Source organism: Ixodes scapularis, unplaced genomic scaffold (assembly GCF_016920785.2).
Source record: "Ixodes scapularis isolate PalLabHiFi unplaced genomic scaffold, ASM1692078v2 PGA_scaffold10__122_contigs__length_95168666, whole genome shotgun sequence".
NCBI lineage: Eukaryota > Metazoa > Arthropoda > Arachnida > Ixodida > Ixodidae > Ixodes > Ixodes scapularis.
The window spans coordinates 72,656,113-72,672,434 of NW_024609836.1; the positions used below are offsets into that span (position 1 = coordinate 72,656,113).

The 16,322-nt window shown below is 46.8% G+C and overlaps 2 protein-coding genes across 2 annotated transcripts in view; one reads left to right on the forward strand and one right to left on the reverse strand.

The window, feature by feature from the left end:
- The window catches only part of LOC8026475 (probable methyltransferase TARBP1), a 41,805-nt gene extending 30,344 nt beyond the window's left edge, over positions 1 to 11,461 (reverse strand). Inside the window, exons 1-9 of the mRNA XM_029974168.4 lie at positions 10,436 to 11,461; positions 8,166 to 8,372; positions 7,156 to 7,208; positions 6,657 to 6,757; positions 5,293 to 5,428; positions 4,759 to 4,855; positions 3,505 to 3,709; positions 2,173 to 2,403; positions 434 to 528 (exon numbers count right to left, since the gene is read on the reverse strand). Of these exons, the coding sequence (XP_029830028.3) occupies positions 434 to 528; positions 2,173 to 2,403; positions 3,505 to 3,709; positions 4,759 to 4,855; positions 5,293 to 5,428; positions 6,657 to 6,757; positions 7,156 to 7,208; positions 8,166 to 8,372; positions 10,436 to 11,461 (2,151 nt within the window). The remainder of the gene's footprint in view (positions 1 to 433; positions 529 to 2,172; positions 2,404 to 3,504; positions 3,710 to 4,758; positions 4,856 to 5,292; positions 5,429 to 6,656; positions 6,758 to 7,155; positions 7,209 to 8,165; positions 8,373 to 10,435) is intronic.
- A 538-nt stretch (positions 11,462 to 11,999) lies between these two features.
- LOC8026476 lies at positions 12,000 to 16,309 on the forward strand. Its single transcript, XM_002403754.5, has one exon. It carries the CDS (start codon positions 12,000 to 12,002, stop codon positions 13,131 to 13,133), a length of 1,134 nt encoding a protein of 377 aa, XP_002403798.3. The 3' UTR covers positions 13,134 to 16,309.
- The last annotated feature ends 13 nt before the right edge of the window (positions 16,310 to 16,322 follow it).

The following is a 16,322-nucleotide window of genomic DNA, read 5'->3' on the forward strand; positions in this document are numbered from 1 at the left end:
TTTAACCAAATGACGGCAAGCTCTGAAACTTTGGCATCTTGTCCAGACCACTGGCACTACATTCTCGAGCGGTCAGCAATGTGTAGTGTACCTTTGCGGCGAAAAAAAACAACACAGTAAATGTTTTGGGGGGACATACGGTACTTCAACACGCAGCATGATGTGGGGAGCCACACAATTTACGAAGGAGACTAGGGACTGATAGCAGCCTGCACTCGAACTTTGAGAACTTCTACATCACGCTCAGAGTATTGGTAGAAACCACCGTCTTTAGTTCAAACATTTTCTGCACATTCCCTTTCGCCTGACTTCCGTAAATCACAATGATTGTCCCTCCATCTGTGTGGAAAGGTAGACAAGTAGCCCTCATTTGTAAGAAGCTTGAGTGAGATCCAAGTAGATATTGTAATTAAGATGCCACAGTGATTCTTACGCTGCCGATGGTCCCCAAAGCCTGCGTAAAGACATACTCGTGAATTTCTTCTGCAGCAGGCACCAGTGTTGCCAATACTTCTTGCTGTAGAGAGTCTGCAAAAGAAGACGCACCTTCTATTTCTCTACGAGACACTGCCCCGGTTTTGAAACACCGTCCATATTAATGTCACGGTCTTTGAGGCATTTTCTTTTATGACCTATAGCCACTCACACGAAGAGAATGGCGGGGCGGCCCTATCAAATGCCTGGCCTCCAGCACCTGCTTGTTGCCTTTTGTCGTGCATTGGCCATGCGTCGATGCTCGAAGCTCGTAAGACGGCAAAATGTTGTCGAAGGTAGGAAGCTCGCGCTGGGGCGGCACAACTGAAAGACCTCCCTGCCATTCTAACCCTGTCAGCGACTACAACTAGAGCCACTAGATGAGCTAACCCTAGAGTATCGGCACTCCGTTCCCCGATCTTCTAGTGGGTGTTGCCATCTTGGTGCTTGGTACAAAGCAGACGACACTGGCGATCGTCACGATTAAAAAATGCGACTTCACTGGCTTCGGGTGTGGTGTTGGGAAGCTCGGGAGGCATCGTTTTGCTCTGTCGCGGACTGTTTCAACATCTCTGGAGGACGGAAAAGCGTTTTCTGCAATTTCAGATGTAGCTTCAGGTAACCGGATACCATGATTTTAAGCACCAAAATGGCTGGAGTGTTATCACGCTAAAGCGCAGCTTATTTAATGGCTCTAACTTAAACCAACTACCTCAAACTCGGACATATTAATAGTACGATAATAATATGCGCGCTACTAAAGTTTAGCTTAAAGGGACACTGACACCCCTTAAAATTTATTTTTTATTTTTTGCCAGGTGGTTTTTAATGGTGCCAGAAGATTATCCAATCAATATTTTGCTACAGCATCACATATATTTTTAATAAAGTCAGAAAACGCAACTGCTCGAAACCAAAACTGGACTGGGGAGGAAGGAGAAGTATAGAGGAGAAGGAAGTTACCAAAAACCAAGTAACCGTGCAACTTTTTTTTTTTTTTTTGTTAATCAATGTATTTGCAGCTTTTTAGAAGCCACAAAAAATTGTTTTCACATTTCTTTTTTCTATCTTTAATATTGAGTATGTGCCTTCAGTGACCAACGACTTTGATTAAATTTGGTGGTTGCGTCGAAACCTTAGAAAACGGCCCGTGACCACAGAAAAGAGAGTGAGCGAGACTCGAACTGGCCAGTTCGTGATCGGCGGTTTTCGGGCGGAAAGAAACCGAATTTCGAGCCGCAAATTCTGTTCTGGGTAGTTGAGCTCTCACATGTCACGTACAACTAAAAACCTCGGCGAGCATAAATACCCTGTCAGTGTCTCTGACTCACAAGCTTAGGGGCAAAATATGGAGTTTGTCATAGATTGACTGGATGAACATGTGGTGGATGCACACCATGTGCAATGAAACATGTTCAATAGTTTGCTTCTAAGTGCATATTTTTTTAGATGTTACAAAATTTCGGGGTGGGCGCTTAGTGTGGAATGGGCGGATGCTTGGTATTTTACGGTAATAACTTTTGAACCAAATAACAATAGGCTCTAAAACTTTGGCAAACGATCCGGACTGCTAGTGCTAGACTTGGACGAAGAGTGAGCGATCGACGATGCATGGTTAATTCTTGAGGTGAAAGAAACGCCGTACACTTTTCTCTAAGACACTTTGCATGCGACGGAGTCTAATAATCGTAGTCTTACCACCACGATTCCATGACTCGGCTTCCCGGTGTAGTGCCACCACGAGCTCTGCCGCTCTCAGGATTCGGAGCTGCGGAAGGTAGGCACGAAAGATTGCAGTGCCGAGCAGTGCGGCACAACCCCCGAGCAGTGCCGGCCACGTGACCGTGTCGGGCAAGCATCCCGTGTCGTGCAGCAAGATCGCCATTCTTGCAACCCTCGGCACGCTCGGCAGAAGTGCGTCGGCAGGACCTGCAGCGACGTGTCGAGGAGAGGTTGGAGCGGCAGACTCGAAGTATGAGATTGCAAACTCCCTGTGACCTGCCACTCCTTGATCTGACACTCGAGCTCTATAACTAGGGTTCCATGCTTTTAGCATATACTGATAACCCCCTCCCCCTCAGCCTCCACCAGAAAAAAAACCCCAAACCGGTTTTACCGAAATGGGGGAAAGCTGAACAACACAAAATTGTAGCTGCTTTAGCATAGAAAAAGTACCTAAGCCTCACGGGAAGAAATCTTCATCCACAGCTTTATTTTGTGTTGACCCAGAAGACGGACTGCACTGAACTGTCAAAGAGCCTGCTCCTTTCTTTGGGATTCATATTTATGGGATTAAAGGGTTCTGTCAAAAAGCACGCCATGCTATAAAAAAAAAAGCAAAAAAAAAAGAAAGACTGACACATGGTAGATGTTGATATCCACTTTGCAGCAAAGAGATTCAAAATTAAATTATGGCTAATATGCAAAAATATATGTTAGATAACAATGTCCTTGTTTTGCTTTTTTTTTAAATTTTAGTATTAGTTTTGTGTCGATTTCATTGTTCACTTGCCCTGCTTATATGCGGTTTGAGGCCACGGTCAATAAATAGACGACGTGGCACGAAATCACTAAAACAGAAAGTTGCTTCTAGCACTACCCAGATTTTCGCCAAATGCTGGAAGGATGGAACGACGGAAATGACAAACGAGGGAGGCGCGCGTCCGCGAAACACCCACTGCTCTTTGACCTCGTTTCTTGTTCATTCCTTCCCGATTGTCAAGCAGACGCGACAGCCGTAATACCATGGTGCCTGGAGCACATCTCCTACCCATGTTTTCAGCGTCTTGTTTCGCCCACGTATCGAAAGGGGTCCCAAGTGGCAACAAACAACGTCAAACAAGCCGGAGTGTCGTGCAGTCGGACGTCACGGTCCCGGCGGTTGGTCGTACAAGTTCCGGCAAAAAGTATGAGCAAACGCAAACGCAACTGCTCGCATTTGCATGCACTTTTTTGCCGGAGCTTCTATGACCGATCAAGAGGATCGCAATGACACGGCGTGCCGCCTCCCGGCACGGTGGTGATACTCACCGGCAGCTTTGAGGAGCTCCTTGACCGACTCCCGCAAAAAGGCGGCCGCGTTGTGGGGGCCGAGCAAAGAGTTGCCGTTCGCGGACGAAAGCAGACATTTGATGGCTTCTACAGTGAGATTCCAATGAGCGGTGCCCCTCGCAAGCACTTCGTCTCTTCGGAACAGCCCCAGGAAACGTGAGAGACTGGCGAAGGTGACCTTTTTCTGTTGAAACGAAGGCCAAACCCTCGGGGTCAAGGACAAAGTAGAGACGACCGGGCGTCACCCTTAACCACCCTGTACACTCTTGGCAGGTTTCAGTTAGCATGACACGAAAGATACCTATGCTCCATTTAACTTCGGGTTGAACTGCAGCGGACGTAACGAGCCATTTTAGCCAAATTCAGTGCTTTGAGCATATCCCATAACCCTGTGCCCCGCGCTTCTTGCTGTGCCCTTCAGGAACGTCACACGACACTCACGCGGCGTTGAACTTGCTTCGGTGGCTCGTAGCGTCTGCCGAGATCCTTCTAACGTGAGATGAAGCATGCAGAGAGCAGGTCGTCTGCTTGTTGAGCAGGCGTTGCAGGGACGTGCCGAGCTCCGAATGGCTTTGATTGAAAGGATAGTGGGTAGACCTCAATGGAAGATGCCTGGAGGTCTACCCACTATTTCTTTTAATCAGCCCATAAGAGCTCGGCGTTGTGACGTCATCGCAACCCCTGTGCAAGAAGCAGGCGAACTTGCGCTACGAATAGCTTCAGTGCGAGCTCACCACCTTTGGTGGTGCCCTCTCTGCATGCGCACAACTGAAGCCCACGTGATGCCCGCGCATTGAGGAAGGCGGCAGGTTTGGTGGGAAAATCAAAGCTGACTTCAATCTGTTGTTAAGAGGTTGGCAAGTCAATGAAACCATGCAAAAATAATGCTACAGCCAAGACGTTTCATTGTAGTGCTCTATCAGGCAGTCTATCACAAGTGCGCCTTCCGGTGATCACTTCTAAAAATCTTCCGACCCCGTATGCTAAGAAAAGATGTCTCGAGTCATCCATAATTAGACGAGCAACACATCAGGCTCCAAAGCCACAACCATGCCAAAAAACTTAGTTTCCAACTACTGTCGCTGACCGCTTAAGAAACACAGGGCACTGCTCAATATATTCACATGCTTCATGATTCGTTTTGCTCTCATTGGCCTCAATCTGTACAGATAGAAATGAACACATATAAAGAAGTTAGAAGAGGAAATAACGGGTCCTCTGAAGGGTTCTCACCGGATCCAGAAGTCCCAGGCACACTTCAAGCAAGTAGCACTGCGCCGAGGCACGAAGCACCGGCTCCTGGAACCTCTGAATGTTTGTCAGTATTTCCCTGCGAGAGAAACCGTGCATGTGTTGAACACCGTATCATAGTAATAGACGTACGGCCGCTTATAGCTTTGTCAGAATAACTTCAAGCTCACGGTGAAAGAACGACTAGTAAAAAATTAGGAAATACGCAGGTCCAACGTGTTCCGGGGCTACGCGATAGGTGGTGCCAGCGTGACGGTTAGTCTGCCCGTCGTAAGTGGTCATGAGTGAGCACAACGCATTCGGTTACGCTAAAATGGAAGTGTGCACACTAGGCTTTCTTTATTGGCACCGTTACGAGGTTGGACCATTTCTCGGACGTCGGATATTAACGTTGGACTGTGGGGTTCGATGGTAGCGATTCCCACGCACCTCGTTGTCCCTCCAAAGCCCTCAATGCTTTACAGGTACATACTGATAGATCAGGCTGCAAACAGTACATCTAAAAAAAAGACCCACCCGACATCTTTCAGCATTTCGTCGTCCACCACGGGGACCTTGTGGAAGCCGAGGAGGGCGTAGCTGAGGTACAGCAGAGAAACTCCGTTCCACGACTGCCTCGACAGAGCTGCAAAGAGCTTGGCGAGGAATGGGCCTGCGAGAGAAGGCACGCTCCGTGACTCAGAGTAGGCTGGAAGCTAAAACGAGAAGAAATCTCTCGGCTAAAACACGTACCGAGAGCACCAGGATACGAGAACTATAGAAAGAAGACAAGCAGGGAACTCTTTTTATTCCTTTATCCCCGGCACTTTTGGCATTCTTGCCACGCACCGACTAGCCCATCTTACTAAAATACTTACTCATAGTTATTTAATAGTAAGTTATTTTCACTCCAACACTTTGCCACTTGCCACTGTTTTATTTTCAAAGCTAGACAGAAATAAGCAAAAAAAAAAGAATCCACAAAGCGAGTGCAAAAATCAAACGAGTACGGGTAAAAAAAAAGTATAAAAGCATTTAGCAGTATTTTGTTTAGAAATGTGTATGGAACATTGCTAAACGTGAAACTTCGTGGCTTTTTTGTCCGCACAGCGTCTCCTTTTAGAGTCAAAGTGTAACATGCAAGAAAATGTAGTGGTCAATAGGCCCAGCATCACCGCCAACAAAAACGACAACGCTACTCATTGGCATGAGCCCAACGGCCCGAGAATAAGCAAATGTTTCCGTCTTTACAAGCACAATTGGGGCGTGCAACCAAGTTTTTCTGCCACTGATGACTAGCATTGATGTAGATAAAAAGAGAATGTCTCGGCGCACCCGATCGCAGAATGGACCAAGAAGAACCAAAAGACAGTACGCCAACGCTTTGATCCCACTTTGGACGGGCCGCATAAATCGGGTCCTTAACAGATGCCCAGAGGTGGTGGGAGCCTTCACTAAAATTGGGGCAAGAGTGGCTTACCTGAATAAATCACGAAAAATCAAAAACTTATGTTTTTTCTATATTTTGCATGTGCACTTAAATGATATTTTGTGTCACTGTGGTGCTTATTTTGGCTAAATGAAGTAAAGAGTAGGTAAGCCAATTGCATTTTCTTTTCATTCCACTGACTTTTTAGTCGTAATAGATGCCAGAATAGCCCAGAATAATTTTTTGGTGATTTTGATAGAAGGCTTAACAATAACTTTTCCCTAGACACAACCAGTTTCTATTTTCTTTCTTTTGACTCCAACGGTTTCATGTATATTCTAACTCTCAATTCGGGTATCTCTGTAGTAAATCCCAACGAGATAGGTTGAGAAACCGATATTTGTGGATCGTCCAAAGTGGGATTAAAGCGTTAGTGTACACGCTGTATTGAAGGGTAATTATTAATACAAACCCAATCGGTCTGTAGGTGACAGTATGTCGAAGCAAAGCTTGAAGAACTGCTCAAGGCTCTTGGAAATTTGAACGAGCGATCCCAAGGCATCGTTGTCGTCTCTTCGAAACCGAAAGTAAAACAAAAAACAAATAACAGTTACCATATGTTGTCTGAAGCAAGTGCCATCTTAACAATGTAGCACTCTGACTATGCAAGGAAGTTACAAAACAAAACGGTGCATCAGTGCATAAATTTAAAGACCCACACAACGTCCTTGTGTGTGAGAGCCGAAATGTGGAAATCAGGGGGGCTATGTTCGACAAATATTTCGTTTCTCCTAAAAAGAAATGGAAGTGACGATATCGCGTCTGATTGGTTAGAGGCTCAAATCACGAAAGTTCATTCTTTCGTCATTTGAGCCTCTAGTCAATCAGACGCGATATCGTCCCTTCCGTCACTTCCGTTCCTTTTTAGAAGAAACGAAACATTTGTCGAACATAGCCTCTCAGTCTCCTACCTTGCAAAGATTCCCGAGTCGTTCAAGGCCTCCACAAAAGGGCCCAGTACAAACTGTGGAAGAGACAAAAGTGGGACACAAAATGTATAAAATAAACTAGTTAGGTAACAAGCACCTCGTCAAAGAAAGTGGAAGAATCCCAACATACAGTGTCAGTGTTTCCATTTCCCAACAGCAAACAGTGATACGAAGGGTAAGTTTGTCTGTTTCTTGCACAGGAGTTGCGATGATGTCAGAACACCAAGCTCTTATTGGCTGATTGGAAAAATAATAGTGGGTAGACCTCAAGGCACTTAGCATTGAAGTCTACCCACTAACCTCTCGATCAAAGTTATGGTGATGTCACCAGGAGTTGTGGTGAATTCCTTCTGACGTCACCACAACTCCTGGGCAAGAAGCAGGTGACTTGCTCTCCCCATAAACGAAAACTTTGCCATATTATTATGCCTTACTTTTCTACAAACATATCCCCCTTGCTCAATTTGCGAAGGGATGCTTTAAAGTTCTTTTCAAGCATTTTAGGTTTTGGTTCCTGCAGTGAAATATTTAATCTTCGTGTTTGCACAGCATCCCAATGGTTTTCGTGCAGGTCTTGGCAAGGAGTTTATTATCTCGAAGCCATTGTAACTGTAATTGTAAACATAAAAAAATATAATTTTTGGCATGTTGCACAGGTTATGGGCTGACATATAGATTACAGTTCTTAAAAGCTCCTGCTGTGGAGGCATGAGTTGGGAATATCATATTTCATTGAATTATAAACTTTATTTGGCGGCGTATTATGCCGCCATTTTGCGGCATAATACGCCGCAGCATGCGTAGTTTACCCCTGTGAAATTACCTTTCGAACGTCCAAGTCCAGGCCATGAACATATTCTACATAAAAAGGTGGGCAGATTTAAAACAAGTTGAACTGACACCCCACCGCACGCTCGTCTTTCTGAGTGCCTCGAAGCCCAATCGACACATCTTTTGTCCTTTTAGGTAGAGGGTAAGCCAGACTACGACACCTTTTCCATGCCGCCTTCGAACGTGGCCTCCACCAACGCCTTGGAGGCCGTGAACTTGGCGAGGGCCCACTTGACGACCGTTCGGCTCTCGTGCACCAACATTCGGTGGAAGGGCAGGAGCACCCAGGCAACGTGCACGACCGGAGAACCACTTGCACGCTCCAGAAACGAGGCAAACTTGGACAGCACCGGCCTCACGACGTGCGCCTGTAACAGCAAACGACATGGAATTTTCTGGGCATCAGTAAGATGCTTAGCTTGGAGTATATGCATGTTAAAGACCCCCAGGTTAGCAATGGCACTGCACTGGCTAAGTTTCTCATCTACAGTGAAGACGCTAGTCACCCACTAGGGCTGACTAACTTCCGCCATCTAAACCAACACACAACACGATTACCTAAAAAAAAAAAAAAAACTAACAATATTTTGAAAGAGAGCCCATCAAGAGTAAATCAGGTGAAACAGGGAGTAAGCAAACTTTCAATGTGCACCCCAAAAAAATTAAACTCGTAGCAAAACAATCGGAAGGTGTTTTTTCACGCTCCATTCAGTCGCCCTCAAAACCTTTCAATGGCAACCCCAGTCAATATTTTTCAATTTTGGGATCACGGCTGTTTTCAGCTCAGTCAGTGTCCCTGAATTACAAGGTATAATTTTTCTTTTCTCGATATTGTTTGCAGTTTTGTAAATATCACGGCTCAAAGTTTGGTTTCGGGCGTGTACAACAAAACCAAATCTGCTAGAGAGGGATGGCAACACTATCAGCTGTATGGCTGCCACTGATCTAACTGTAGTAGGCTGGATAACGGATCGAAGCTTGTCTTGCTTTTGCTGGGGTCGAGCGACACCACCGGCAGCCATCGCTTGACAACAGCCAACATCACTAAAACTCTCAGTTGGGAAACTCACCGTTGAAACCTGGGCCGCTGGCGTCCACCAAGACCGAGCTAAATACGATAACAGCGCCACCCTTTAGCAACGAGTTGAAACATGAAAGCTGCCTTATATGGCTACTGCTAGAGTCACTGAATGTTCCCAGAGTACCGAAACTCCCAGGCTCGAGGTGCCAGGATGGTGGCTCAATATTTTTTTTTCTTTACTCTGGTCACCTTGAGCTTTCGAAAAGCATGTTTTTGCATAAAAATAAACGGAAAAATTTCTTTTTGTAGGAACTTGTATTGGAGATTAGTACAAAATAACAGGAGCGCATGGGCGTACCAGCCGGGGGGGGCAAGGGGGGCGCTTGCCCCCCAGTTCTCAAAGTGGGGGGGCAAGGCATGTGTTTTGCCACCCCCCCCCCCCCCCCCTTCCCCGGAAACGGTCGCCACATGGGTAGGGCCCCCCAGCACTGGGGGAGGGTGGGGGGGTCTGGTTCGCTTCCCTACTCAAAGACAAGTTAGTACGCCACTGCAGGCAGATGTTTTCTAAAATCTTTAGTTTACAAGGTTTTGCAGCCTGTTTAGAAGTTAAGGAATACGGCTTTTTTTGCAGTGCTGGAGAAACCCGGGTGGTTTGCTACGGTTCCGGTATACTTCCAGTGAAGGAAACGAAGCAGCATTCCATCCCATTCCATGTACTACAAATGAAAACATGACGTCGACAAAATGTTGCAAGAGCATGTGTATCACGAAAAAAGTACAGTCAAGTCTAATAATAATTGCGGTTGCGTAGATATTTATATAGCGTGTAGTTGGTCAGCCATTTTAAAGTTGCAACGAGTCACTCGCTGTAGGTAAGCAATTTAGCCAGTGTAGTACAACCGCTATCCTGGGGTCTTTAATGTGCACCACGCAGTAGTGATACACGACCGCACGCCAGTACGATGCTCATCCAGATCGAAACGGACAGGGGTGGGGATTGAACCCAGGATCCCTGGGTTCTGCAGTCATGTCTCCTTTACCCCGCTAAATGGAAACCATTTTCAGAGACAAAGTGGAGAAATACATAAATTTTTGACTCGTTATTATGGACAAGTTACTTTATGGACGATTTTTTGGGGGAACGGAGGTGTCCATTTACATCACTGTATCTACAAAACGTTACGGTGCTGACAAAATGTGTGCCCATGAAAAGATGCCCACGAATTGGACGAAACAATACGGCCCAGAAGGCCCGAATAGCAGATGTTCCAAACTCTAGCTGCTATGGGACGACACAAGCTGGCGACGAGGATGGGATCAGGCCATCATCATCATCATCATGTTCTGTTTTCGGTGCTCACAAAAGAAGTAATGGTCCGTAACATATGACCTGCACCATATCCTACAGACCTGTTTCTCCTCGAGCACCTCCAAGACGGCCAACAACGTTTGCCAGGTCTCCAGAAGCTCCCCCTTCCGGTTCGGGTCCCAGGCAAAAGCGGGAGTCCGCACGTCGCAGCCCAGGTCGCAGCAGGCATCCAAGACATGCCTCACGATGAACATGCACTGCTTCCTCGTCAGGGAGTCGGGATGCACCAGTCCACGCTGAATCATCAGCCAGAAGAAGTCTTCACGGACAAAGCTTCCGTCGTCCCCAACCCCGACTTTGAGGTACTCGACGATACTCGTGAGGATCGAGTAACCGCCGGACTGCTTCTCCTCGAGGTACCCGTTTCGGTCGAGCTCGAAGAAAGATCGAAGAATGTCGACGACGCTTTTTAGGAACGCCAGGAACTCGGCAGGTCTGTAGGCAGCCAAGTCGGGTAGGTACCTCGTTAGCACACGAGCCGTGGTTTCGGTTTTGCCGCCCTTCAGCGCTTGAAGACACAGTTGGTCTACCTCCGATAAAGACTGAAGTTGACCGGCGGTTCGGATCAAAACGTGCGTGCAGGTGAAGCAGAGGTTGAGGAGTTGGGGCGCCGGTTCAAAGTTTTCGTTTAGGACGTGTCGTAAGAAAGACCGCGTCGCGCCGTGGAATAGTTCACAAATTGATGTTTCGAGTCCGGAGTTTGCGAGTTGGGTAGCGAGTTTGGACAAGAGGGGTACGAGTTTGGCGAGTTCGAGGGACGGTGCGCGTTGGTGAAAATCGGTGGTCAAAGTGTCGGCGATGTAGGACGCTACGTTTCCCGCTAACTTGCCTAAGCTGTCTGCGTCGCATCGGACACGGAAGCTGTCATTTACACACGCTTCTTGAAGAAGGAGGCGAGTCACTTTGACAGCGTGATCGCCTTGTTGATTCAAATATTTTGTAGTATTATCGTCGCCGTCGCCAGTTGAGTGGAAGTCCCAGAGGCTATTCAGTTTAGTTTGCAGCTTCCGGAGGCTGGCGTCTTCCGTAAGATCGTCGATGAGGAAGCTGAACTCATCTTGTTCCATCTTGAGGCGAGAAATTCCTTCTGTAAAGCACAGCTCAGAGCCTCTATTTCGTGAAAGCACACGTGTGGCACGTGTGCATATAAACAAAGAATACGAAACTGTGGACAATGATTGTAAATGGTCAAGGTAAATAAATGGTCAATTGAATATAACGCGTTTGTTTAGCGGGTTTAGCGCATCAATTTGTAACTCTTTTTGGCAGAAAACCCGTAGATGACATCACGTTTTTAGTGCCGTATGAGGCAGGCTAGGTTACAAAGGGTTACAACAGTGCGAACAACCAGCATTTCAAAAGATAAATTGCAAAACGTTGTTATACAATGTAAATTTAAGTTAACAAACGAATCAAATTCGAAAAATTATTTAATAATATTATTATTGCCACAGCACTGCGCTGCACAATTTCCACCACTAGAGGTACGCCGCGCATCTCATCAAAAAAATTTGTTTACCGAATGGCGTTGGGGGGTTGGGCCGTCAGCGCTCGTACCGCTTGATATTTCCTCCCGTAAAGTTGCGAACGCTTCAAAGAACGAAAATGCCGGCGCTGATCGAGCGTCCCAAGATGAGCCTGCAGATGTGGGCCGCCCTTAAGGCGCACATCATGCGAGAACGGGAGCGCAAGAAACAAGAACAAGAAGCCGACGAAGCCATCGAGAGGTTGCGTCGCGAGCAGGAACTCAAGCGCAAGCAGGACGCCATGACCCTGGAGGAAATCAAGGACCAAGTGAGCCAGTCGGAAAAGAAGCTCAAGGAACTCAAAGACGAAAAACACCAGCTCTTCATGCAACTCAAGAAAGTGCTCCATGAAGACGACACCCGCCGCAGAGCGCTCATCAAGGAAGCCAACGAAATGGCCGCGGCCGCGCAAGCCGCCGCTAATCAAGCTTACGCCTCACATCACCAAGCACTGAACGCGGTCGGAGTTAACCCGCCACAACCACTCTATATCCAGAACCTCAGCCGCACGCCGGTTCTGTACAAAATGAGCCCCCAGCCGCCGCAGGGAACAACCATGAATCAGCAACATCCCAACTGCCTGAAGCGCACCCGATCCCCGTCGCCGCCGCAGTCGATCCCACACTCGCAGACGACCTACCAGCCCCAGTTCGCCTACAAGGCCCAGGTCACGGCCTTCGGACCCAAGCTGGTACCGTATCCGACCGTGAGCTCTGGTCAGACCCCGGTGTACTACACCGCACATCACATCGTACCCGCTAACGACGCTGCTGCCGCTGCCGCCGCGGCGGCAACCATCTACGGCGCCGGGTACGCGACGTCGTTTACGACCGCTGCGCCGCCGCAGCCGCATCCTACCGAAAGTACGCTGAAGCAGCACGTGGTGGCACCTCCGTCGTCGCAAGGCTACGCAGCGTCGCACCTGCCGCAGGCGTTCCAGCGGCCCATGACTCAGCAGCCGTTGGATCACGGCGGTGGTAAGGTGTCTGGCGGCACGGCGCCGCAAGCGGCTGTGTATGCAGACGACAAGTTCTACGTGCAGGCGGGCGTGTTGCAGAGGGCGCCTGTAGTGGGCGGGTCGCTGACGACTGGTCAGCCTGTCGTGTCTGTGTCGAGGCAGGTCAATGGGTCGTTTGTGTCGTCCCAGCCGCAACAGCAGTCTTCCATTCAGCGACACCAGTATGCTAGTCAACCAAACACACGATTTTACTGATAGATATAATGCAATGTTGAAGTTGCAGCTGCCGGTCAGTTTTGCAGCGAATTCAGATTGCATGTCGGTCCCTCGGTCAGATTACCTGTTGCCGAAAGGCATTAGAGAAAAATGAAACGATGAACAGACTTCTTTCTTTTTTTTTGCATTGTTATGTTATTAGCTATTGCGACTTCATTGAGCTGTTATGGCCCCTGAACTGGAATGTCGAGCAGGCTCATGAATGAGCCTCGAAAGCAACCGACTAAAGCCATATTTACTACACTGATGAGAAGACTGGACATCTCGTGTCCTTGATGACAAGAATGTCATCATTGTCCTTATGGACATCACCAAACCCTGCCCAGCTGCATTCAGAACGACAGTTCCTTTAGTTTTTGTTGAAGAACCACTGTAGCTAAGGGGATGAGTCACAAAAATACTATATAGTTTGTTAAGTACCCAGTAACATTTTACAGATTCTTTGGTCACTTGCTAAAGGCAGTGTCACAAATTTCATTGAACTAGTTTTTTTGTCGAGCTGGTGCACAAATAAGGATGCTTCCGAAAACTTGAGACTGGCAGTATCCACAGATCTTTACAGATGCTGCAATGCATGGAAGTTACATCCCGTGACCAAAGATATGTCTGTGCTTCAATTTTGGAAACCCTTGGACCAAACGAGTCGAGAACAACAATTTACATATTGTGTTTTACCGAGTCCAGAGGGATGAGGATGATTGATCTGTAATGAGGTTGGTTTAACTGACTTTTTTTCCTCGGTGTTTATGCTTGTTTAGTTTGATTGTTTATTTTTAAATTGTTATTTCGCTTGTTATTGCCACACTTGACCAATCTCCACAGTTTGAATGTAGCATTACCGCCTGCCACCTTTCTTTTGGAAATGCTCGCTAGAGTTGCGTGAAGACACTGGATGCAACACAGTCCCTTTTTCATGCCTAGAATACCAGGGTGTCACAAAAAAAAAATTACAGGGTTTTTTTTACCGCAAAAATAAACTAGGCATCGCCGAACGCTCATTCTCCGCCCAAGGGTAGCGCTAGAGGTCACAACTAGATGCCAAAGTTTCAGCCCGATCCGATACCTTGTTCAAAAGTTATACTACGTGATTTTCTGGAAATTTAAATGGGAAAATGGAGCCCATTTTTGGCCCGTTTTCGGTTTTTGGTGCCATAAGAGCCCCATGTATTCAAAAACTTCGTCGTCTGCCATTTTCCCATGAAACTTTTCAGAAAATCACTTATAACATTGGAATAAGTGATTGTGTGCTGAGACTTTGGCATCTGATTTTGACCTCCACCGCTACCTTCGGGCGGAGAATAAGCGCTCGGCGATGCCTAGTTTATTTTTGCGGTTAAAAAAACCGTGTAAATTATTTTTGGTGACGCCCTGTACATTGCATAGTCTGTAGTAGCCTTCTGTTTTTGTTTTGTTATACCCCCATATACAGCACAGTTATTCAAGTGCACAGAGTTTTTTGAGGACACATGTACGAGGAGCGATCAAGATTTTCCAAAACAGGAGTGAATATGGAGCAAAATGCATGGATTAGTTTTCTAAAACGGAGTGCTGACAAGTGTGCTTCCGTCGGCATTAAAGAGCCATTTGTGGTGGAAGTCACACCTAAGTACCAGCAGCCACAGTCTGTAGATGTTCCTGGTGTGGAAACTACCAGTGCTTTTACTGGAGACAAACTAAATCCACCAGGTGGCGGGGGGGGGGGGGGGGGGGGGGCACTGTCAGCATTTTGGAAAGGCCTGTTGGGTCGGATCAGATGTCTACACTCTGCACTAAAAATGTTTTTCACACTGTGTTCGGAAAAGCTGCGGAGATATTGCAGAGCTTTACTTGCTCCCGTCTTGGAACTTTTTGAGACAGCTCAGTCATGAAATGCCTCTTTTGTGATGATGCCATACCACAGAGTCTTCAGAGTATTCCATAATATGCAAAGAAAGAAAAAAAAAAAGGAAAAAATGCATAATCCATTTTGCATGTAGCACTGTCGAAACCAAACATATATATGCATAATATAGAGAGCACATAACCGTGGTACGATCGCACGATCTCGTGTATTTCCCCAGCGGTCACCCCTTTCACTGTCCTTTATGCAGCTGATGGGATCCAAAGAGGTGCAATTTCATGCAAGATTTTTTTTTATATATATAAATATACGTTCCGATATATATACACATACAGTCATTTATACAAATATGCACATCTTGCATGCAAGTTCAACTTCTCACGTCTTGCAGTTTTGTGTTTTTGGTGTGTGCTTGCAAGCTTACGATATACTATACAGCCAGCTTGTCTCTTGTATTGTCTGCTAAAATGTGCTCGAAAAAGCAATTGAATGTAGCCATTTATGACACCCTTACAGAAGCATAGATGGGACGCATTTGGTCTACATAGCCACCTCGAAATTAGCGCATCGTAAACAGGTGCTGCAACTAGTGCACGAGATGCTTCAAAAGTGGCACTTCTAAGCTTGGTTAGCAACAGCAGATACTTGGAAGTCTTTTTGAATAGATGTAGCAGCGGCTCTCCATTCCTGTCCTCCTGTCCACACCATGTTTGTGCGTACACCCATACTCCGTTCACCCCCCCACTGACAGTGCGGTGGAAGCTGCATGTTCGTTGAACCGGTCGTACAACAATCTTTCGCCACATGATCGTGCTCTTCCCCATAGCAACAGGCAGTGTGTGTGGTCAGGTGGTGAAAGGGAGACAGGCGATTGGTCAGGCGACGCATAGCTCTTGCTGCACTGTCAGCTTGGGCGAGCGGAGCATAGTGGTCACCAAAGAACAACACAGGTATTTCTAAATGATTTTCCCATGTGGACTTTGACCGAGTTGCACTCTCGATAGTTTTTTAGTCACAAATATATCTATAGATCTTGTACTTTCAATGTACAAAATGAGGTATGAACACTGGTCATATGACTGTCTAAACTGAAGCTTCTGTGTAGTTGTCCAACAGGAGCTTGTGCACTTCACTACAATGGTGCACAGACTTGCAATCCTAGCATTTTTTATCACCCTGTTCGTTGCGTATGTCACTTTGGGCGGCATATTTTGCAGCACCATGTGTTGTCTTGCCAAAGGGACCTTGCATACTTTTTTTGTTCCTTTCCAACAAGTTGGGCATTTATTACGCAATAAAGCAAGCTGATACAGCACCGTATTGTCTCG

Bases quoted from the DNA above. Each gene is read 5' to 3' on its own strand.
- LOC8026476 (XM_002403754.5), top strand. From the start codon at position 12,000: ATGCCGGCGCTGATCGAGCGTCCCAAGATGAGCCTGCAGATGTGGGCC.